The sequence below is a fragment of the Oreochromis aureus genome, linkage group 3 (genome assembly GCF_013358895.1).
Source record: "Oreochromis aureus strain Israel breed Guangdong linkage group 3, ZZ_aureus, whole genome shotgun sequence".
In the NCBI taxonomy this organism is placed as follows: Eukaryota; Metazoa; Chordata; class Actinopteri; order Cichliformes; family Cichlidae; genus Oreochromis; species Oreochromis aureus.
In genome coordinates, this window is record NC_052944.1 from 70,470,163 (window position 1) to 70,495,618 (window position 25,456).

The 25,456-nt window shown below is 41.5% G+C and overlaps 1 protein-coding gene across 3 annotated transcripts in view; it reads left to right on the forward strand.

The window, feature by feature from the left end:
• The window catches only part of LOC120437460 (complement C1q tumor necrosis factor-related protein 3-like), a 51,828-nt gene that overhangs the window by 7,649 nt on the left and 18,723 nt on the right, over positions 1-25,456 (forward strand). For 2 of the 3 annotated variants that reach the window (XM_039608049.1, XM_039608050.1), the window contains 3 exons: positions 11,564-11,660; positions 11,893-11,976; positions 16,938-16,991. In XM_039608049.1, coding sequence (XP_039463983.1) covers positions 11,600-11,660; positions 11,893-11,976; positions 16,938-16,991 — 199 coding nt within the window. In that variant the 5' untranslated portion in view covers positions 11,564-11,599. Of the gene's footprint in view, positions 1-10,369; positions 11,661-11,892; positions 11,977-16,937; positions 16,992-25,456 lie in introns of those variants that run through there. The other variant, XM_039608048.1, reaches the window with a different exon arrangement.

A 25,456-nucleotide genomic window follows, 5' to 3' on the forward strand; every position in this document is an offset into this window, starting at 1 on the left:
AAGTTAGAAATATCCTGTCTCAGAGTGATGCTGAAAAACTACTTCATGCATTTATTACTTCCAGGCTGGACTACTGTAATTCTTTATTATCAGGATGTCCTAAAAACTCGCTGAAAAGTCTTCAGCTAATCCAAAACGCTGCAGCAAGAGTCCTGACAGGGACTAGAAAGAGAGAGCATATTTCTCCTGTTTTGGCTTCCCTTCATTGGCTTCCTGTTAAATCCAGAATTGAATTCAAAATCCTGCTCCTCACTTACAAGGTCTTAAATAATCAGGCCCCATCTTATCTTAATGACCTTGTAGTACCATATCACCCTATTAGAGCACTTCGCTCTCACTCTGCAGGCCTACTTGTTGTCCCTAGGGTATTTAAAAGTAGAATGGGAGGCAGAGCCTTCAGTTTTCAGGCCCCTCTTCTGTGGAACCAGCTTCCAGTTTGGATTCGGAAGACAGACACTATCTCTACTTTCAAGATTAGGCTTCAAACTTTCCTTTTTGCTAAAGCATATAGTTAGGGCTGGACCAGGTGACCGTGAATCCTCCCTTAGTTATGCTGCAATAGACGTAGGCTGCCGGGGATTCCCATGATGCATTGAGTTTTTCCTTTCCAGTCACCTTCTCACTCACTATGTGTTAATAGACCTCTCTGCATCGAATCATATCTGTTATTAATCTCTGTCTCTCTTCCACAGCATGTCTTTATCCTGTTTTCCTTCTTTCACCCCAACCGGTCGCAGCAGATGGCCCCGCCTCCCTGAGCCTGGTTCTGCCGGAGGTTTCTTCCTGTTAAAGGGTTTTCCTTCCCACTGTCGCCAAAGTGCTTGCTCATAGGGGTCATATGATTGTTGGGTTTTTCTGTATTTATTATTGTGCTATCTACTGTACAATATAAAGCGCCTTGAGGCGACTTTTGTTGTGATTTGGCGCTATATAAATAAAATTGAATTGAATTGAATTAAATGGACAAAAACATGTGTAAAAGGACAAAAATATCAAATGTAGTCAGAATAAAGATCAAGCTGATACTTTAAGGGAAAGTTTGGACTAACAAATGGTATAAACAATTACTTTCTCCTAATGCTAATGTTGGTTTTGGGAAACTTTAACTCAAACTGATTGTTTTAGTATAATCAAAGTGCATTTCATTTATGCACTAGGCCCAAGTGACACATATACTTGATACCAAATACAAAAACATTATGTGTAACCTGTTGGAAGAATGAAGTGGGTATGTCACTCACCAATTGGTCTGTATGAGGGTGAGACAGGACCTCAGCACTTGGTGTCTGCAACAAAAGACAACAATATAACGTCAGAAACATTCTCTAGTATAAATCCCGACTAGATGATTAACTACAGATCATATTTGTATCAGTGAACATTATTACAGAAGGATCTCACTTCCTTATACCAGATTCTATAGAAAGTTAACACTGTACAGTTCTGCTACCCAACAATATGAGGACATTGTAACACACACTACAATCACTGGTCCTACCACATGAGGACTTCTACTTAAACACACTCATGTCCTTCACAGCTTAAAACAATATGAGGATATTGTAACACACACTACAATCACTGGCCCTACCATATGAGGACTTCTACTTTCCTGTTGGAGGTTGAGACAGGATGGAAGGAGAGCAGGGAAGTAGCTGGCACAAATGATTCTATTGACACAACAGGGAAGTGAGATTAATGAACTGAACACAACAGACTCTTTCAAAAATAAAACAGGAAACATGGCATGAAAATACAAACGTTGTAATATACAGCCCTAACATAAACTCCTTAAAACAATGTTAATAACGTTAAGCCAAACTCAAGTAACCTGCCACTAAACATAAGAAACACAAAAACCTTAGAATAACGTCAGAAACGCATGGCCAGAGACCCAGACCTATTGGTTTGTGCTAAATACGAAAACATTAATATTAACATTTAAATACCCCCAAACATATCTTGTGTTGAAAAAAAAAATGTGTGTTGCAGTTAGCTACACTTTAAAAGAGCTTAGACTGACTGTCTCTGCAGTTGAAGATGCAGAGCACATGCAAGGCCGCAGGTCCCTTTAACTCCGGTGGGAATTTAAAAACAGTTAAATTTAACTTCTAATATCTATTGTTGAAGATAAATCTTAAGTAATTTTTTAGTATTTATCATCATTCATCACACAGTTTGGTCAATTCGATTGTGTATTGTTTTAATTCCGTTTAACTAGCGTTAATTAGCTTGTTAAAAACCTTTCAACTGATTAGAAATCCCAGTCTGCAATTAATACAATACAAAATACTACATAGAGTGTACAGGTCATCGGATGTTCCAGATGGGCTTTACCTCCTGCAAGAACTGCTCACACTGTGAGGCAATACACCAGACAATTACATCCACGCTCTTTGGTTCTATCCACCAGTTCGGAAGTTTTGGCGTGAGATATGTGAAGACTTATCAAAGTGTCTAAAATGTCACATTCCAACCTCCCTTTTAGTGTGCTTGTTGGGCAAATTAGATGATGTCACTACAGAAACAAATACAGTCCAAGTGGTTATTACTGGCCTATGTATTGCCAAGGAAATAGTCCTCATGAACTGGAAAAATAAAAATAATCTTAATTCTAGCCAATATAGAAACCATCTAATAGATCACTTTAGTCTTGATACAGCCTCTGAAACCACATTAGATCAATCCCTCTGGGCTCCTTTGATCAGCTCCTGTTAGGATGCCTGGGTCGACCCCGAGGTTTTGAGTTTGTTATCATTTATCATTTCTAGTCTCTGGTTTCTTAAGTTCTGTCTTATGGTTTATGTCTATGTTCTCTAGTTGCTCTGTCTCCCCTGTCAGCTGTATCCCCTTGTCAAGTTCGCGTCTCTGTGTTATGTTTCCTGTTTTACTTTGGAGGTGCGTGTCTTATGTTAATGTGTCTGGCTTTACTTCCTCATCTCGTTAGTTCTGATTTCTCCCAGCTGTGCCCTCCTTCTGTGTCTCATTCCCCTCGTTACTTCCCAGTGTACTTAAACCCTGTGTTTCTTTGAGTCAGTGTCGCGTCGTCCCCCATGCTGTGTGGATCTCCCTGTGTTTCCCGTGAGTTTATGTTGTTTCCCAGTTTAGTTTAGTTTGCTTTGCTTTGTACGCTTGTTTCCCTGTGCCAGCAAATAAAGCTGAGTATTTTTGAGTTCATCCCTTGAGTCTGAGTCTGCACTTTGGGTCCACCACTCCTACTTGCCTGCCTGCCACACAGCCAACCATAACAGCTCCATCGCCTAGTGGAGGTGGGGGGTCGTAGTTTGGTCCAGTCTTCAGTATTAAGGTTGATGTGGAGGTAGGGACGGGCTTAGGGAGTCCCTAGGGATGTTATCTCTGGAGGGCTTAACCGGGGGGTTGTGGTCATGACCTGGTTAGTGGCTCTGGTGGCTCTTAGATGGTGTTTTCCTTGTGGCTGCGTGCAGCAGGGCTGGCGGAGGGTATGTGCTGGCAGACGTAGGTTACTGGCCTGGTAGCATGGTGCTGGGGTGTCCTCTGCCCAGTGTTAGTGTTCCTTGTCTCCGCTCCACAGTGTCTGAGCACTGTCCTCTTGTCTCCACATTCTCCTAGGGAATAACAAAGAGGTAGCCGTCAGAAACACTGCAATGCAGAAGACTAACCTTTACTAACTGGCCAAGAGACTAACGTGAAGTCACGCAATGGATCCAGTGGCAGCAGCATTGCAGCTCCAGCGGCCTGCCGCGGGTCCAATGGTGGCGGCGCTGCATCTCCGACGGCCTGCCACGGGTCCATTGGCGGCGGCGGCGGCGGCGGCATACCAGCACAGGCAACCTGCTCCGGGTCAAGCAGCAGCGGTGTTCAGCAGTTCAGGCAGGTAGTGCTGTAGCAGCTCCGGTGGGCAACAGTGTAGCATGGCACATGATCCATGACGTGCTAGCCGCGCTGGCTGTGGATGTGGCAGCCGTGCTGGCGGCTCCTCTGGCTGGCTGAGCTCCTGCTCGGGTGGCACGACCTCCTCCTGCTCACAGAGCTCCTACAGCTCAGGCTGAGCAGGTCTGGGTGGCGCCGTAGCAGCAGATGGTGGAAAAGATGGGAGAGTGGTGGCTGCAGGCAGACGAGATGATGGTGGCATAGCCGCTGCAGATGGTGAAGCAGAGAGTGCTGTGGAGACCTCTGACTGAGGCGATGCTAGCTGCGCTAACGGCTGGCTTACAGCAGTATTAGCGGTGTCACCGTCCACTGTAAACACAAAAACAGATGGCATGGGAAAATTGTCCTTATTACTCACCACAGCCGGCTGTTGAGATGTCCAAAGATCCAGCTGCAGTGAGGAGCGCCGGCGGCTTTAACGTTGTTTCCGTGTAGTAGACGGGGTTGGCGTGTCAGCCTGTGAATCTACCGGCTGTCAGGGCCGGTGAGTAGCCTGAGGCGGAGAGTGGAGATGGAGGGTAGAGAACAGGAAGTCCATGACGACTGGGTTGAGAGAGTCCACCAGCCTGGGAAATTTAAAAAGCGTTTCCTGCATCTGTCTCTCCACAGCGCAACGCAACACATCCCGGGCTTCTCCCACCAAAAATCACATAGTTTGTAAACTTTGACCATTACCGCCCTCCTGAGTCTCTCCTCAGAGTCTGCTGGGCCCATGTCCAGGTTTGGGTCATTCTGTCATGGTTAGAGCTGGCCAACAGTGGGGATGTGGGGAAAGGAGGACCCAAATGCTGGACTCTTTGATGCAACAGTGCGTTTATTTACAGTGCAGGGAAATTAACAACAAATCCCCAGTGCGTTCCCGACTCCCGTGACATGTCCTCTTCCCAGTCTTAGTGTTCCTTGTCTCCGCTTCTCAGTATCTGAGCATTCCATGCTCACTGCCCTCTTGTCTCCACACTCTTCTAGGGAATTACAAAGAGGCAGCTGTCAGAAACATCACAATGGTGTTTTATATTCTAAATAATAATTCTGCATTATTAAGCAATAAGAACAAGTAGTCTGATGTCCTGTAATCATTATGAAGCTATATTATTACAATTACATAATACAATTATATATCATACAATGAAACATTACATTTTTGTAAAGAGTATCGTATCGGATCAGTATCATCAATACCAACTTTAATTTTACTTGGTATCGGATCGGAAAAGAAATCAGTTTTATCGCACATCACTAATAGCAAGTAAGCCCTGATTAGATGATCTCAGCATCCTGCTAGGAACATAGCACTGTAGAAGATCAGTAATATGAGCTGGTGCTAGTCCGTGCAAGGCTTTAAAAGTCAAAACCAGGATCTTATAATGGACTCTAATTCAATAAGAAGCTAGTGTAACTGAGATAGCAACGGTGTCACATGTGAATACTTCTGGTATCTGGTCAAAGACAAGCTGCAGTGTTTTGCACAACCTGCAGATGAACCAGGGAACCTTTGGTTAGATACATTAACAGTATTGCACAGTGAAAAGGCACTACAGCTTGGTTGTTCCCCCCTCCTTTGTCCTCCTGTTTCCCCTCCCTCTCCCCTCCAGAGAGGAATGAAACAGTATGATGGTGTGTGGGACAAAGGAGTTTTTAAGTCTGTTGGTTCTTGTCTTTGGGAGAAGCAACCTGTCACTGAACAGACTCCTCTGGTTGGTTATGGCCGTGTGCAGAGGATGCCCAGCATTGTCCATAATGTCCAGCAATTTTTTTAGTGTCCTTTTCTCTGCCACTGTCACTAGAGTGTCCAGCTTCATGCCGACCACAGAGCCAGCCTTCCTGATCAGTTTTTCCAGCCTGGATCAGTCCTTCTTTGCTGTGCATGACCAGTTTAGTTTGTTGTCCACCCACAGCCCGAGGTACTTGTACTTGTTGACCACCTCCACCTCCTCCCCCTCTAGCTGAACCAGCAGTGGACCGGCTCTGGACCTCCCGAAGTTCACAACCAGTTCCTTGATCTTTGAGGTGTTGAGTTGCAGGTGGTTTGTGTGACTCCATGTGACGAAGTTCCTCACCAGACTTCTGTACTCCTCTTCCTGATTATCCCAGATACACCCATGATGGCTGTGTCGTCTGCAAACATCTGAATATGGCATAATTCAGAGTTGTAGCTGAAGTCAGAGGTGTACAGGGTGAAGAGAAGAGGGGACAGCACAGTTCCCTGTGGGGCTCCTGTGCTGCTGACCACAGTGTCAGACATGATGTCATTCAGCCTGACGTACTGTGGTCTGTCAGTGAGGTAGTCAGAGATCCAAGTGACCAGGCAGGGGTCCACCTGCATCCTGTTTTTCCTGGAGCATATAGGGCCGGATGGTATTAAAGGCATTGGAAAAGTCAAGAAACAGGATCCTGACCATGCCTTTTCCCTTGTCCAGATGTGAGAGGGCTCTATGTAGGAGGTACAAGATGGCATCCTTCACTCCGGAGGACTCGGAAGTCATTCAGCTCATTGGGCCGGTTCCTTTTGGGGACCGGGACGATGCCGGATGTCTTCCATATGGCGGGCACTCTCCCCAGTCGCAGACTGAGATTTAAGACTCATTGTAGCGGCTCAGTTCAGCAGCACACGTTTTTAGCATCCTCGGACACACCTTGTCTGGACCTGCTGCCTTTCTTTTTTTATATATATATATATTTTTATTAAATTTTCTGCATCCATTTTTGCAAAGGAGAAATTAAAAAATATGCTGCTTTCCTTTTGAAGAACATAAAACAATATGAAACATACACTCCCACCTCATAATTATAGGAGTACCAGTGGGTATATAAAAAGAAAAAAGAAAGGGTCCAGTCTAATAATACGAATAGTAAACCCTGGAGTACAAGATAACAGTTCCTGAGTGTACAGAGAGATGTGGAGAGTTTCAGAGCCCACGCCCCCACACAAACACACACACACAAAAAAGATGGAACATTTACATATGTCATTTGAATGGAGATGGGCACAAAAAAGCAAAACATAATGAGTGGTCAGCTTAGTTGTAAAGATAGGTCAAATCTGTAAGAGAAAAGAAATATGTATAAAGTAGGTAAGTAGATACCATCATAAGGCGCAGGCACATTAGAGTCCATATACTTAAGCATAAGATGAAATAAAATAGAATAAAGTCTGAGCTGGCTAATTGGGAGTGTTGCGAGAGCGCAAAGTCTGAACATGGTCAAAAAAGGGTTGCCAGATCTTAAAAAATTTGGCCATAGACCCACGCAGGGTGAATTTAATTTTGCTAAAATGCAAAGCGTCTCTGATCCAGATTTCCCAGGATGGGGGAGAAGGAGATTTCCAACATAACAATAATCTGCGTCTTGCCAATAAGGTGAGAAATGCTACCAAATCCGCTTGGGGTGTCGGCAAGACAACTGTATCAGGAAGAACCCCAAACAAAGCAGTTAAGGGCACAGGTTGGAGGGCCTGCTGCCTTTCTGGGGCAAAGTTTCCTCAGTTGTCTCCTGACCTGTTGTCTCCAACCCTTTGGGCTGGTCAAACCTGTTGAAGAAGTTGTTCAGTTCGTTTGCCTTCTCCACAGTCCCCCCTACTGTGCTGTTCTTGGTGTTGTGGCCTGTGATGGTTTTCTCACTATTCCAGACCTCCCTCATATTGTTCCTCTCTATCTGTTGTTAACATAGACAATGAGTCCCCCACCTTTGCTTTTTTCACTGGCCTGTGTGTCCCTATCGGCTCTCACGGATGTGAAACCACATAGGTTTACTTTAGCCTGTGGCATTAGCTCGGTTAGCCACGTCTCCGTGAAGATAAACAAACTGCACTCACGGTATAGTCGGTGGTTGTTCAGAGCACACAGTTCATCCATTTTATTCTGCAGTGAGTTCACGTTGCCCATTATCACTGTCGGGATAGATGGTTTGAATCGCCTCCGGTTATCCGCTTTCCTCACTCCAGCCTTGCAGCCTCTGTAGCTCCTCTTTATCTCAGCCGGGATGTTGTGTCGCATGCCGGTCTGTTCCTTTGTTCTTAGTGCCAGCAGCTCCGCTCTCGAATAGATGAAGGAGCTGGTTCCAGAAGTTTTAAAAATTGCATTATACATCCTGTATATCTAAAAGGTACAAGTAGAGTAACTAGAGGAAGGTGAAATAAAGTTTGAAAGCCTAGTCTAAAAAAGTTAAAAGTTAAGAAAAGGTGCGGGGTTGCAGAGCTACTTGGAAAGGCTGCCGTCACTCCAGCGCCATCTTAAAGGAATCTCAAAAATACAGAATCTATAACTGATAGATCTGGCTAGGCACAAACCTATTGCTGGAACAATCAGAGACAATTCTACTGCAGCTAGCAAAGCATGGAGCACCAGGCCGAACTCTTTGTGTGATCTCCTGCATGAGGGAGATGACTGAGACAAGCGTTGTTCCTGACACTCAAACCCCAGTCACTCTCAGTCAGCTCCCATGTACACTGCTCTTTATTGTGGTTACATAAATATGCCTAGGTTCATTAACATGTGACATCTCAAACAGGCATACATGTGAACAAAGAGTACCTTGTCTGTGTGTAGTGTAGGTGTGTGTGTGTGTGTGTCACGACCCTGCGAACAACTCCCGAAAGCTGGTGCTAGGAGTCCAGAGGACGACCTAAACAAAAGGCATTCATACTTAAAGAGATACAGAGTTGGTGTCCTCCTATACTATAAATCAGGAAGAGAAGTTACGACCTCTCTCATGACCTTAGGATGTGTGTGTATGCCAGAGTGCCCTGGAACTCACACAGAGTCTTTGCAGACTACTAAGGATGAAACATGCTATCAATATGCAATTGATTATACATCGCTCAGCATTACTGATTATATGTTTCTAAGCATACATGACAATCCAACAATATAACCCTGACTATAACAGTAAAATTGTAGTGGGTAAAAGCCACCAAGGAACCACTAAGGGCCTCTGTACTACCCATGCAGACTTTCATGCCCAAAGCTCTTGCAGGAATGAGCCGAAAAATAAACAGGACAAGAGGGTCAATATCAGTCAGGGTGAATTAAAGTTTGTGTTTTCTTAAATAATAAAGGGTTTGCAATAGACCTAAAGCATCACAATAAAAAAAGGTCACTAATGACCACAATATACTCTTATTGGTGCAACATGCCAGCAATGAAACTATCACCTGAGGACTTGCTCTTACCTGGCGGCTCCAGACGCTCGTTGCTTTAGAAGAAACAAGTCCACCCCAAATAAATACGAGCCCAGCAGAACACTTATCGCATGCACTAAGTGTTTTAATTCAGGCAATAACTACAATCTTAAGCGCAGCAACTCCACTCACACTCTAAGGTAAGAGCCCAGCTCAGGGATTGCGCATTGCCTGACTAATATTGCACCAGTCCAGTAGACAAAAAAGCAAACCCAAAATAAAAAAAAACAGTTTTAAAATGTGACTGTTTTCTAAAACCAACTTGGGAGGAAAATGCAACAAAAAGGGAGGAAAGGGGAGTCAATAGAATAAAAATTACATTGCAATGCATAAATATATATTTTTTTCATGTTAAAGATTAAATTAACATACCTCCAGCTGACTATTATGTTTGCTGCACAACTTTGTGGCCACAAATAGTATAACGTGCCCACGAAATACTTATTTGTGGCCACGAAATACTATTTCGTGGGCACGAAATAGCACATTATAAGACACACAGACATGAAGGCAAAGAAGGCAAATAAACTATAACAAAGCAACCTAGGCAAAATAGAAATGAGCTTAGGGAACCTAATAAACTTAAACATAACCATAAACGTCAATATATATGTATAAACCCAAAGCGCTGGGTCAAAAGACCCAGGATTGTGACAGTTATATGTTCAGTCGATCTAATTCTGTATATAATATGAGTAGGTGTATTTTGAACTAACTGCAATTTATGGAGAGATTTGTGAGGTAGACCATGAAGAAGAGAATTACAGCAACCTAAATGAGATGTGACAAGGACATTCGCAAGTATGACAAGTAACCATGTACTTACCAATGATTTTGTATACCACTGAACATCCTGAAATGACTGGCTCGTAACTGATGCACAGTAGCGTTTATAAATGATTAATCAATGATTTTTGGAACTTTTATTTTCATTTATCTTATGTTTAAATTTATTTTGCTATATTTCATTATATTGCATTGTTGTTATTGGACAATTGAAAGGTGACCTTGAGGGTCTTAAAGGTGCTTATATATAAAAAGTATTATTATTATTATTATTGTTATTATTATTATTTGAAGATAAAATTGGAGGCAGAGCCTCCAGATCAAGTTTTGGGATACATACACTTTTTCTAGTTTCACAATTTGTATTTTCTTTTAAATAAAGCTTATAGCTAGTGTTTGATCAGGTGATCCTGAAACGTCTCTTAGTTATACTTCAAAAAGTTTTATACTTTGTACTTTGTTGTACTTTATTTGTCCCCCATTTGTCATCTTTTGTTAGTGTACATTTTCACAATTTGGGTCTGCCATCTTTTATTTCGATAATTTGTGTCTCATGGTTCTTGTTTTTACTTGCTGTCTTTGTCTTTAATTGTCTACCGCTTTAATGTACCTGTTTATTTCTACCTATGTTAATATTATCACATTGTAGTAGTGTTTTTTCCATTTTGCTCATAATCAGCTAACATATTTGATTCACCTGATTTTTTTCTGGAATTACAAAAAACAACAACAACAAAAAAAAACTTCCTGACTTTGTGGTCAGGATCAGTTTGTCAGAGCTCTAGAAGTATGAGGAAATACAGTGTCACTAATTCCCGTCACTCCTTCACAAACAAATATCATTTACCGGTTTTCTGTACTCACAAAAGTGGACTTTGGATCTAAATAGCACAATTACCTTTGGGCAAAAATCCTAACACCCTTAGAGCTGCAGAACATACTGATCATCATGTAAAGATAAACTGCTCAATATCTTGATCTCAGACATATTAAAAGGTTTAGAGAGTTCACAGGAAGAAGTGAGCGCCTGATAAGTGTGTTGTTAAAATGGTCCATTAAATAGACCTGCTATGAGTCTGGACCCTTAAAGAAGGATCAGTCACAAGGACTTTTTATATAAGCTGGATTCATTTTATGTTAATAAAGATTGAATATGAATAAAACTTTGATATGAAGCATTGCAAGGTTAGGGTGAGGTTTTTTCAGCAAACTGGGTCGAGGAGCAGATGAAAACTATCAGAACATTTTCTACATGTTACAAACTGTTGTTCTGCACTGTCATCCAGCTTTTATATAAAGTGCAGTGAGAGGTTTCCTTCAGTGTCTGAGTGTAATCAGGTTCACTCTCTCACAGTAAAACATAGATTCACTGTCAGTTAACCATCATTGAAAGTTACTTGTTGTTTTCCTTGTAGTTTGTCTTGAAGTCATAAAGATTACATTAGTCATTAATTTACTAGAATTACTTATGCCCTCAGTTATCATAGGGTTACTGAATCTAATGAAACAGTGACCTCCCCTTTGTACTGTGTAATATAAAAGTCAGTCAAGTTTGCAGATGACACAGTTTTCACTGACAGAATGGAGATCATGGTGTTTTTCTCGCTGTTGCTTCTGGTCTGCTCTGTTTCCACAAATCAGACAAAGGCAGATAATGAAATTCTTGACCATCAGATTTTAAACCAACAGCTCTGTCCACATGACATTAATGCTGTGCTGAGAGAGATGGCGGTCTCAATGGCTGGACAGAAAGTGAGGATCACATTTCTGGAAAAAGAGAATCAAGGTACAGTATCATGACAGGTAGTGAGAGAAGTAACAGCATCAGGGAACGTTCCCTGATGTGTAACAGAGATATGAATACCCATCCTTAAATATTCAGATTGACAGAAATGACGACCGACAATCATTCGTGGTTCTGTATTTTCTTCAGAAATTGTAGTTTTAAAAATATATTGGTTTTTTGGGGCAATTAATAATGCAATGAAATAAATAACACATATTTTCATTTATTTCAGATCAGGCAGCAAAGCTGGAGAGTCAAAAGACTGAAATAGACAAACAGAAGACTGAAACTGAGCAGCTGAAGCTGCTGTCCAAAGGTATTGTGTGGAAATCTTCATGTCTAATACTTCCTGTAAAAAAGTTGAAATCTGTTTTTGACACATTTTTGATGGTAAAGTACAAAATTTAATTTTCCAGAGTGTTTTTTTTTTAATCATTAACCCTTTAAAACTCTCCATAGAACCAAGTCCACCAGAGCTTATCTTTATATTTTTACATGCTGTAGTGCCAGTTTTGGGAGCATTATAGGACAAAATTCTAATAATATGTATGCACTAAGTGCAAAGTAGCTACATAAATTGCAAACAAGTGCAATAAACTACGAAAAAAAAATGAAAATCGTTTTTGTTTTTTTTACATATATTCCTAGTTAGAGAAATTTAAGAGGCTTATCCCTCAAAACTGTAAATACAAAAAAGTTGCACAAAATAGTTTCCAACAACATTCAAATATCGAGGAGAAATACAGGAGGAATTTAGATAACAACACTGATCCAGGAGGGTTAGGTCAAACGATGATTTTAATGAACCACGCGTGGGGAGATGTACACTGCAAAACATCAGCTGTAGATCTCCGTCCAAAAATACACCAGCAGTTGTTTTATATCATCAGGGTATTATTTATGACGCCCCCTCATGCATCAAAGCAGATACATCACATCTACCTCACAAATGTTCTGTTGAAAACCTGTGACACAGTTAAAAGAACATTTTCTTCGCCTCCAAGCCAGGTGCTTCCTGTTCATCTTCTGACTCTCGCTTATCTCTGAAACATCAGAACACGTCCTACAATAAACTATACTTATGCAGGCACAAAATGCAGTTGCAAGCAAAATATGTCTGAACTCTTACCTAGACCTAAGTTCACCTACTCTGTATGTGTGTGTGTCACGACCTCAACTGCACTCTTTCTCACCTCTCACCAGACAGAAGGCCAGCACGTACACAACTGAAACTATATGTGTAATATATTGAATAAATGTTTTAATCAAGAACCACTACTAAAAGCTTAATAAAAAGAATATAAACAAATAAAATATAATAATGAAAAACCTGGTTCTTCGAATAGCCTCATCCAAACAGCTCCTCAAAATAACAACCAAAAATGCAGACTTCCTGACTTATTCTGAGTCATCTGTTACCAAGCAAACTCAAATGCAGCAGGTTGCTGAATACACTCAGGCCTGTGCTCAGCTACTATTTTACTGTAGGATTAACCTTCTAAGCTCCACGTCACTCATACTCTGCTTAGTTTCACTTTCTGGGTGCAAAAGCATGCTCTGCAAAAGTTTGCAGTTTCCTGTCAAGAGTTTCAGCACAGAGTGTACTCAGAGTTGGGCCTTTTACGATTATAAACTTAAACTCAACAGTTTAAAGGAGTTATAACTGCACCTGTAATACAAATTTTAACATAATGCCAACAGCTTCAATAAATGCTTTGATGAAATGATGATTAATGCAATGATAAAGATGATAGTTATGAACAGTAGCAGTAAAATAATTTCCCTGATCTCCACAGTTCTACAGGGATTTAAAAACAGTTAGCTGTCTTTATATTAGACACTGTAAAGTTGGTATGAAGGCAGAATTAATCTTCCTTTATTTTCTAGCACATTTCACATAATGTCAAATCTACAGACCCAATATCTGATTTAAAAACATGTAGACTTACATCTTTTTAAATCTAAGCTTTCTTCTTCCTCTCTCTTTCCCATAGTGATGGGTCGTTCGCGAACAAAATGGCTCTTAGAGCCGCATCTTTGAAGTGAACGATGGGAGCCGTGGGTTTTGTTTTTCTTTCTCCTGCCCTCTCTTTCACTTTTTTTCCCGCTTCACGCTGCAAGGCGTTGCGTTTGCGCCCCTCCCCCCTCTGCTCAGCGCTGAGCTGAGGGGGCGGGGCGGTAGTTACACTCGCAACAGTAGTAGCACACAATGAGAGCAGGTGAGAGAGGGAAAGAAAGAGCCGGGAGCAACAACAAGAGACAACACCGTCACATTGGAAAGGTACAGTAAAGAAAATTAGTGACACCAAGAAAAGAAGCAAAGTCTGGAACCATTTCAATCTTATTGACAAAACAAAGGCAGAGTGTAGAGTCTACAAGAAAAGGATATCATATAGAGCCGGCTCCACAAACAACATGCACAGGCACCTAAGAACTGTCCACCTATCAGTGCAATGGGAAGATAAAACGCAGTCAATTGAGTGTGATATTAATATTTCTAAATGCCAACCTTTCCCTTAATTAAAGATCTGGGCGGGTTTTTTTCCCCTTTTTTCCATATTTTAATTTATATTTTATTGTGTTGTGGTTTGCAGTGTTTTGTGTTGTTTCACTTTAAATTTTCTTAAAAGGAAAAAGCTGAAAATTTAAATAGTTAAAAGTTGAACCGTGAATAGTTGGTTTTTGTATTATATGATTTATTTATTGCATTTTATGTGGAATTAATAAATAAAAGTATATTTACGGTTGCCCCTAGGGACAAAGCACGTACAAACCCAGAAGCACATACAAACTCCAAAACACGTAAAAACTCCATAGCACTTACAAACCCCGAAGCACGTACAAACCCCAAAGCACGTGTCTGTGAAGGTTCTCAGTCATCCAGGTCATCGTAGTCAAAGGAATTTGCAAAGAAAAGCGTCTGGACTTCTTTGAGTTGCTTGAAGACGTTTCACCTCTCATCCGAGAAGCTTCTTCAGTTCTAAGGTCAAATGGCCGAGAGTCCCAGATTTAAACCCAGTGGGAGTATCCCCCCAAGGAGGGACAAAGGACCCCCTGGTGATCCTCTAATCACATGCGCCAAGGTGTGAAAGTGGGTGTGGGACCTAATCAGCCAGGGTTTCGGGTGAGCTCATTGTGAAACCTGGCCCCACCCTATCATGTGATTTCCTGAGGTCAGATGGCCCAGGATGTGAGTGGGCGTTAAGGCGTCTGGGGAGGGAACTCAAAACTGGATTATAGATGGCAGACAGTTGGTGTCGTAAACCAGTACACTGTCGTAAACCAGTGTACTTCAGACCCAGCAACACACTCAGACAGAAACTGGTTCACCCGAAAGACAAAACTCCAAAACACAGACTTAACAACGTGGTGTATGCTGTACAGTGCAGCGAGGAATGCCCAGACCTCTACATTGGAGAGACCAAACAGCCACTTCACACGCGCATGGCACAACATAGAAGAGCCACCTCCACAGGACAAGACTCAGCAGTCCATCTGCATCTTAAGGATAAAGGTCACTCTTTCGAGGATGCCAATGTTCACATTTTGGACAGAGAGGACAGATGGTTTGAAAGAGGAGTGAAAGAAGCCATCTATGTCCACTGTGAGCGACCATCTTTGAACGGAGACGGTGGTTTACGACACCAACTGTCTGCCATCTATAATCCAGTTTTGAGTTCCCTCCCCAGACGCCTTAACGCCCACTCACATCCTGGGCCATCTGACCTCAGGAATTCACATGACAAGGTGGGGCCAGGCTTCACAATGAGCTCACCCGAAACCCTGGCTGATTAGGTATCACACCCGCTGTACCCACCTTGGCTCATGTGATTAGAGGATCACCAGGGGGTCCTTTGTCCCTCCTTGGGGGGATACTCCCACTGGGTTTAAATCTGGGACTCTCAGCCATTTGACCTTAGAACTGAAGAAGCTTCTCGGATGAGAGGTGAAACGTCTTCAAGCAACTCAAAGAAGTCCAGACGCTTTTCTTTGCAAATTCCTTTGACCCCAAAGCACGTACAAACTCCAAAACACGTAAAAACTCAGAAGCACGTAAAAACTCCAAAACACGTAAAAAAGACAACAGAAGTGCTCCAGGATGCTAGGCACAGTGTTGAGCTTTTGTTACCTAGAGGCTGCACAAGCCAGCAAATACCAACGACCAGATTTATTGTGCGGGAGTAATAGGTAAACAGGTGAACATTTTTTTAAATTATTTGAATATATATGAGTGCTTGTTTATAAATACACAAGCCATACACATATGCTTTCAAATGTGTAATTTAAGTGATCTAGGTAGCTCTGTTTTGGAAGTTCAGTTCATGCTAGAAATGTGTTTTGGAGTTTGTGTGTGCTTTGTCTCTAGGGGCCACCGCATATATTTATATATAAAAATATACAAATAAAACCACTTTTTTACATTAGTAATTCCTTTTGTGCATAATTTTATATTATTGTTAATAATAAATTTATTAAAGCAACAAAACAACCTAAAGAGCTGGTTCGGAGCCGAAAGAGCCAGCTCTTTTTAGTGAGCCGAGCCGAAAGAGCCGGTTCTCTAAAAAGAGCCAGAAATCCCATCACTACTTTCCCATCTTTCTCCATCTCTGAGTGACATTAGCTCTCTTTCTTTTCCCTCCCTGTGCAATACAGCAGCTAGACCTTTAGCTAGCAATACACTGTGAGACAAACTGCACACAGTTTGTGTGTTTGCTGATGTTTGTTGAGCTGATAGAAACTCATTTAAGATGATCTGTCACAGCATGTTACTCCTTTTACACTTGTTCGTCATTTGTAGCTCTAGCTAGATGCTGAAATAACGCAGCCACAACTTATGAACACCTGCAGTCGTTCCGGTGATGTAGAGAAAAAAAATAAATAAATTAGCCCACTTTAACCCCTGACTTTAGCACGCGTCATCGTTTTCCCCGAAATTTGTTAAACTGAAAAGGTAAGAAGTAAAAAGTACAGATATTTGTTTAAAAATTTATGGATTAAAAGTAAAAAGCAATCAGAAAAAAGTACAGATACAGTACAGTACAGGTATTTTTACTTTGTTACATCCAACTCCAAAAATGTCTCTTTTCATCTCAGCATCAGGAACTCATTCGAATGTGTTTATAAAGAAACAGCTCACAGCTCCTCTTCATGGCAAACACTTCCAAAACAAATATGACATTTATTTAAAAAACAGTTTCTGTGCTGATACAACTATTTTAAACATCATTTAAAGTCTGTGTTTGATTCTGTGAGTGTTTTATTTTTCATTTTTCTCAGAACAAGCAGCAAAGCTGGAGACTGAGATTAACCAGCTGAAGCAGCATTCAGAAGGTATTGTGTGGAAATTTTTCTATAGAAATGTTATTGTATTCATATTTCTGACACATGTTCACATTTATATAATTGTTTGAACCACCTCTGCTGGAATGTTCAAAGCAGTTGAAGTTTCCCCTTTAAATCAAAAGCAAAAGTTAAACTGAGCATAATGTGATATTGGAGCATGCACTGAGACTATATTTAAGTACATTATTAAATTTGTGAACAACTCTCACCACCACCACCATTGAATCAGTAACCTCAATCACGGTTACCTGTTCAGGTATGAATGACTGTTGAACATTTTTCTCCAAAGCAGTTACGGTTATTTCATCCGCAGGACCTCCAATAGTCTTGTTAACCTCGTTGTGTACAGTATTTGATTGTGTATCTTAGATCATGTCGCCTTTTTAAATTCTTCAGTGAAGAATTCTTCACACCCACTGCATTCACCCTTTCTAAAACAGTCTCCCAAATAGCTCTCTTACAGCTAGAATGACATTTCTGATTTTTGGAGAACATCATTAAACATTTTCATCGGTCAACTAGGACCTCCAGCTTGAGTGCAAAAAAATCTTTTTTTTTTCTCTGCTTTTTCTTATTTCTTTATTTACAGGCTTTTCTGATTACAGTTAACAAGCTGTACCTGTCCTTTCAGTAATTCACCAACAGCTCAACATCTCTTAGTTTGTGCTAACTTGTGACTGTGGGCCTAATTTTTTGTGAACACGTTTTTCTGTATTTGTGCTTGTTACATCCTGTGTGTCAACTTATTAGCTTCTGGACTACTATGACACTTACTGAAATACTGCTACATGATATATTTTCCACAATTGCCCCTTTTCATCTATTTCCTGAGTTATGTCCTGTACGTAACAATGACAGCTGGGAATGTAGCAAGATAAACCACAATAGACAAAATAAAACCTTTCCATTGCCCAAGCATAGATGTCATGCATTCCTTCAACGGGTTGTGTATTCTTCAATGTTCATGTATCGTTTTGGATTTATTATATTCTGAGACCTTCCAAGGTTCTGGTTACAGAACCATCTGGGGCTGTATTGTTGGGAATGAAAATGCAGCATATCTCTCCAAACATTACACCCCCTTTTTACCCACTAGATGTCAGTTCTCTTAGTTATCATGCTTTCCTTCTTTTGGCCCTCTGTCCCCCTTTAGCGGGTGGACCGTACCTGGGATGTCTGCTGTGTTTAGGCAGTTGTCATGGCATAAAAATCACAGGCTATTACCAAAGCTAATTCTCTCAGACCTCTTATTATTTTCTAGCTTCCCCCGATCCCCATTCTGGTTGTTTCCTGCTTCTACCTTTGTGCTCAGACTAGAACCTCTGTCTGAGGGGCTTTTGACCAGCTTCACAGTTATACAACTACCCTTCCAGGACGGGCGATTATCTGAACTCTTCTCCTCTTCTTGCTTCAACCTAAGGGGTTGACTGCCCCTCAGTTCATTGCTTAGATCATGGGATTTTTTTACTCTGCCCTTTGGCCGAGATCTATGTTTCTTTTGGGGTCACAGCCGTGTCCCCCTTTTTTGGCCAGAGCCATTCTATCTGGTGGTTCTGGATGAACCCTTTGTGGTTATTGCTGTGGTTCTGTAATCCTCTCGATGTGACCCCTGACCTCAATTGCTGTCAGGGCCGTCCGCTGTGCCTGGAATGATTTGTGCTTCTCGCTGGTTCTCTAGGAAAAAAAATCTGGAGCTCTGGGGATTTATGGTCCATTATAATTTTAATCTTAAATTTTTACGTGTACCTGAATTGTTAATCGCACAAATCACCACCAAGTCATTAAAAAATGATCATAAACCCATTGTTTAATGTTAACCCAGAACCCCACCACCACCACAACTAGGAAATTAAAAGAAAAAGGTTGGTGACATTATTTCTCAGAAAACATCAGAAATTCTTCTTTCGAGTAGCTTTGCTCCAGGCGTGCAAACCTGTGTTAGGAAAAAAAAATCAGTTTGTTTTTCATTTTAAATCTATTTAACTCCAGGAGCCTGCATCCACACCGCACCTGCCTGAAAACAAAACCTGTGAATTAATATGAACTTCACATTTGCAACCCCCCTTTTTTCTGTGTGTCAGGAGATTTATTCTAAAGACTCTTCTTCAGCTAAGAGTCTAAGAGTAGAAACACACAGACGCTGCAGTTTTTACTTGCAAGGGTGATCACAGAACGCTCACACCAGAGTGGGGGCCCAATGATGTGCGCCCTGTTCTTACACTTGTCTTTATTTATATACAAAAATAATACAACAGTGAATACGTCTATTCATAGACAGAGGAATGTTAGTGCGTATGTAGGTGTGTGTGTGTGTGTGATTCTGAAGGACGTGGCCCCTCTTCTTGTTAGGGAGTGCAAATAAAAGTGTCCAGCTCTCGGCTATTATCGCTGTGAGAAAGAATTTATAAAACAAGTCTTGTAGTGGACAACAGTCTAAGTCATCAAAAGGTAATCATGCACTATTCTATCATATGCAAACTTATATCATTAAAAGCTTATACTGACTACCAGTACAATTTTCTATTGACACTGTGGCGAGAGTAACACTTAACTCAAATACAGTAGATTTTTAACTTGCAACCACCTTTTTTGTTTTTCCCCACTGTAACATTTGGCATTTACCAACAAGACCAAAACACAGCCAACAAAAACACATTTTTCTTCAAGAAAATAAGTTCAGTCCTTAATCTCGATTTCACGTCCGTCAAAACTGTAGTCCACCTCATCAGCCCAGTGACAGTACAGTCACACGCATTCAGTCACACGCATTCATACCAGTTATTACTGATAGTGGAGTCTCCCACGCAACATATTCGAGGATCCACTGACAGAAATATGACATCATCATTTTTTAAAATAAGCTCACCTCATATTTGCTCTCACGAAAGAAAAACTGTGTTTTTGTTGGCTGTGTTTTGGTCTTGTTGGTAAATGCCAAATGTTACAGTGGGGAAAAACAAAAAATGTGGTTGCAAGTTAAAAATCTACTGTACTGTGAGTGTAGGTTGATCTTCATTGCATGTGTGGGTTTGTATTCAGATTGATGCATGCATGTGGCATGGAGCTGTGGATTCAAACTGTCTCCCCCAGCTCTTTGTTCTCTCCAAAAAGAATTTCACGTGTTTCTGTTTGTGTATGTATGTTTTTTATTTATTTATTTACCCTTCTCAACTTCCACAAGTCAGTCAGCCTCAATTTTTGCTCTCACTTTAACAACACCAGCCTTCATTTCTCCTCCATGTACTCTTCTCCTGCTCTCCCACATCTGCAGGAATCAGAGGCCCAATAAGCTGTTTCTTCTTCTCTGTTCATTCTTTCTCTTCCTCTTTTCGGTGTCTTCTTTTGCCGCTGAACTCCCAGCATGGCAAATGTGAAACTCAGACAGTCATCTCAAGTCCACTCACACACAATGATGTCACTGGTGAACTTCCCAGCTTGTGATTAAGAACGCATGCTTCCATCAACGATGGTATTTGTACATGCTGCTGGACCGTTCAGAGTTTTAGGTCAGTCCTGCGCTCTGTTCCCCTGCTGTTGATTCTTGAAGTCGACGCTGTTGCTCTGGAGCTGCCTTTTATCATCAGGGAGAAATTGACCATCCTTGAAGCTTCTTTCCAGGATAAGATGTACATGGAAGTGATGCTGTGAAATTTCAACCAAAACCCGGCCTGGGCTATGGTTCTAATTATGTTAATCTATCATTCTGCTCGTGCTCGTGGAGTAAGTTGATCCAGGTCCGTGGTCACCTGTACTAACACACTATGACATTTATTTAATATCATTTTCACCTTCATTCTCTGAATTCTTCTATCCACATTTTAAAATGTCTCTTTCTCGTCATTCGTTGCATTCATATCAGCCAACTTCCTTCAGACTACATGCAGACACTTTCACTTCTTGCCACACTGAAACACTCCCACTTCCCCTTTTGCCTTCACAGCCCTCTGCCTTCTCCTCCCCTAGAAGGTGACGTGGTGCTCATCACCCTCTACTCCAGACACAACCCCCCCCCCCACACACACACACATATTTTCCTTGCAGTAGCACAATTAACTAGTGCTGTCAAGAGATTAAAAAAAAATAGAGATTAATTAATTATGATTTTTAATTAATTGATCTAATTAATCTCTTTTTTAATCTCACCTAAAAATAGCTGAGGAAAGCCCTCAACTTATTGTGGCAGACCAAAAGACTGATATATAACAAAGAAAGTGACTTTATAAAGTCATTTATTGTTTAACAAACGTTAAACAGATGCAACCATTTACATACTGTTGTATTCTTTTGTAAAATAAGTGGAAAATAAATACAAATAAAATCAAATAAATTAAGTGCTGCAAGTTAGCACATCAGAGTTGCTCTTTTCTGAGCAATACAGCACTGAAATTCCTCTGCTTCAGATAATGAAAAATAAAACTGACATTGCAGTGCTGCAAGTTAGCACATCAAAGTATTCTTCCATCACAAAAAAAAAAGTGCTGAACATCAAGCAATCTATTCTAGTAGGCTACAAATGACACAGCAGCTATGCTGACCACATGTGTCTCATTTCTTCTTCCTCAGCCAGTCGCTAAGACACACCAGCCTGGTAACATTTTCTGGAAGCAAGGCTGCCCTTTTCTTTGCACTATGTGGCCTGCAAGGCTAAAGAGTCTCTCACAGGGTACAGAGGTAGCTGGGAGGCCAGGTACTTTTGTGCTAGGACTGACAGCTTTTCATAGACTCCTGAGTGAGCATACCACCACTGCAGGGGACAGTCATCAATACTGATGCTGGGTTCTGCTCTGTAGCGCTGCAGCTCTCCAGACTCAATTCCATCTTCTGAGTCAGAGTCAGACCCCAGAAGGAGTTCGCTCCTCCTCTTCTTCTGAGCTGGTCCATCATCCTCTGTGGAGGGCTGGAGACTATCTGCTCTTCTGGGCTCTGCTGCCTGGAGCATATTCTCCAGAATGGTCCACACCTGAATGAATGAATGAATGAATGAATGAATGATTGTGATTAAAACTAAGTGCTTTTTTTTTAATTTTATTTAATCTTGTAAAGAACTTTGTGTTCCATATAATAAATAAAAGTTTGATTTGATAATGAATTGGACTCATTAGTCCAGCTTAACCTTATTGTCCTACCTGTTCCTCTTTTCTCTTGGAAGACATTTCAAATCCTTAAACCGTGGATCCAATGCTGTGGCCACCTCGAACCATATCTCGTTGCCATTAGCTCGTCGTGCTGCCAGATCCTTCTGGAAGGCATTCTTGAACTTCACCACGTAGGCAGGATCATCATCAGTAATGTCCATGACACGGTACAGATGGCGAAAAAGCAGGCAGCACTACAGAGCAAGAGACGTGGGCCTCACCACCCAGCAGCTCTGTCACATACCTGCAGAGGTGGAGAGGTTTGCTAAATAAACCTAGCTGGATTCATTTAAATCAAAGTGTAACTGATTCCCAATTTAATTGTCCTTAAAAGTTCCTTGTTATGTTCATTAATTTTGATTTTACACATGTAACAGTAGTTTATATAATTAAAATGGGAAGGTGTTTATTTGAACTTACTTGCATGGTTCAAGCAGGAGCTCCAGCCTCTGCAGTTTCGCCCACTCAGCTTCGGTTGGCAAGACCAACCTGTGGTTCTGTTGGTCCAACGTAGCCTGGACAGCCTCTCGGTTACATAGGAGGCGTGAGACCATTGCGAGAGTCGAGTTCCACCTGGTGGGTACATCCTGTATAAGTTGATCGCTCTTCTTTCCGAGTGCTACTTGTTGTTGGTTAAGTTCTGTGGTACTCGCAGGGCTTTGTTTAAAATGACCAACAATCTTGCGGCACTTTGCCAGTACACCGACAAAACCACTGCTATCGAGACATACCGTGATGGTCCTCTGGAGAATGTGAGCATTGCAGGCGATGTGCTCATATGGAAGTGCTCTCATAGCAGCCAGCATGTTTGCTGCGCTGTCTGTGCCAATGGTGGATATCTTGTTTTCAATACCCCAGTCATTTGCTACCTTGAGGAACTGTTCGGTGCATTTATCAGCAAAGTGCCTGGTTTCTGTTCTCATGACGGTCAGTGCAAATGAGTTGAGGTTCCACTCACTATCAATAAAGTGTCCAGTCACCCCAAAATAGCTGTGGTTGCCAGCTGAGGTCCAGTGATCTCCGGTTATAGCAACACAGTTGGGAGAATCCTCCGCCAAAATCTCAAGTTTGTTTTTCTTTTCGCCGTCGTACATTTTGCTGATTTTGGTCGTTACTGTAGTCCTGCACGGCGGCTTGTATGACGGGTCATTGGGCGCAATTTGCAACACCTCTGTCAATCCTTCGTCCTCTACTATATTTATCGGCCTACAGTTCATCGCTATCCACTTGGCAATAACATTAGTCAGCTTGTCGGTCGCAGAACTTGCTCATACGAGGGTATTCTCTAGTTTTGTTTGGCGAAAAGCTTTGCTCTGGCTTGCTATATTGCTAACGTCTTCACTGCTAGCTGTTGCTGCACTCGCGGCTGGGTGCTTTGCGTTGAGGTGATAGGCCAAACTTGAGCTGCTTCGGTGGTAAGCAAACTCCTTCTTACACTCTAGGCAGACCACTTTACCTTTGTCAATGGTGCCGTCGGGGCGTTTATGAAATACAAATTTCCCGTTCATTGGGCCAACAACTCTCAGATGCGCCTCCATATCCACACTGTAAGCTAATCACCACTTCTCACCTTGACCTCACGACGTGACTCCACCCCCAACAAGTCAAGCACAAGGAGCCCAGCACATAAAAACGGATTTTATAACATAGCAACTCTCATACAAAATCAATGACGTCAAGAGATTAAAAATTAGATTAACGAGATTAAAAAACATAATGCGCTAAATAGCATTGTAATTAATTAATCGCAATTAACGCGATAATTTGACACCCCTACAATTAACACAATTCTTTACCCAAACAGCAACATATAAACATTATCTGAAAATTACTTCTTGTCGGCCGTGTTTCCTACTGAACTTTGAATCTTCGTCCCAGACGAAGAAGTGGCCTCTAACCACCTTTTGTGGACTCTAACCACTCTTAGTGGACTCTAACCACTAGCCATTTATGGGGTTCTAAGTCCCAAGGTATGCCAACCTGGATGTCAGGTCCAACCGGTCCGACTGCGCATCCACAGGCGGTGGGGGTACCAACCTCTGAACTTCACGTTCCTAGGAGTCCAACTCCCATCCTATTTTAATTTCTATATTCTGTGCCCTATCTACCTATCTAGTTTCTACACCGGTGGCAAGCAAAATAAATTTCAGATGATACACTTATATGCTACCAACAATGGACATTCACTGGAAATCTCACAAGTGGAATTTATAATTTAGTTTAGCTTTTCAAATCAGCACAATTCGGATATTATTCAACAGGCTGTGCTTACCTTTGTACTTTCATGGGCCCACCCCACTCGATTTATCTACCGATTCCTGTCCGTCTGACAACTGGACTCTGTCCTCCTTTGTTTAACGCTCAGAATCACAACATCCGGGTCCATGGGACCAAAAAACTGTCCTGATTCTTTGATGTTGGGCTGAGAACAAATAATCAAGAGCTGATCACGTTCAAACAATAACAATCTTTTATTATGCACATATGTGTTTTATTAAACACATGTGTGGGAGATGTACATGATACCACCCAGGGCACATTCCGGAGATCTCAAAAAAAAAAAAAAAAAAAAAAAAATATATATATATATATATATATATATATATATACATATATATATATATATACACACAAGCCTCACTATTTAAAGGGCTGTACACGGCCTGTATGCATAAGCAGAGTATTTTTTCATGCATCAGTGACAGTTAGCTGCAATCCCTTTTTGGTGGTATTTTACAACACTTAGAATGCTGTTTCAACACCCTTCCACCAACACCTGTTTCCTGTTTCTGGTTATGAGGCCCCATGATCATAAGTTTTACATCCTGAGTCCATTCTGTTCTAAGTTCATGTAATGCAGGCACATATGCAGTTACAAGCAGATCACGTCTTTTAATGCCCTATGCTTTGCACATTTATTAGCTTCTGGAAAAGTATTACACTTACTGAAATACTGCTACATAATATATTTTGCACACCTGGTACACTCCAGAAGCTAGGAAGGCTAATATTTGAGAGTAGACATGTCTGGGGAGAGGTTCGGTGGTATTACTATTTATTTATTGCTTCTATGTGTGTGTTGGAGTAGTACTCTTTCATTGATATTGTTAGCCCTAGGGTAGCCAACCGGTGTGCGCTTTTGGCTGTTTTTTTTTTTTTTTGCCTGGCTGGATGCCTGCATGAAAAAGGATTGCATGAGGTGGCATTGTTCTATGGGATTGGTGTCTTCACAGTTGGCTTGGTGGAGAAGGGGATTGTTAGAGAATTGTCCCAAACCCTTGCAAAGGTCTTCAGGTTCACCTAGTCTGGCTGAGCATG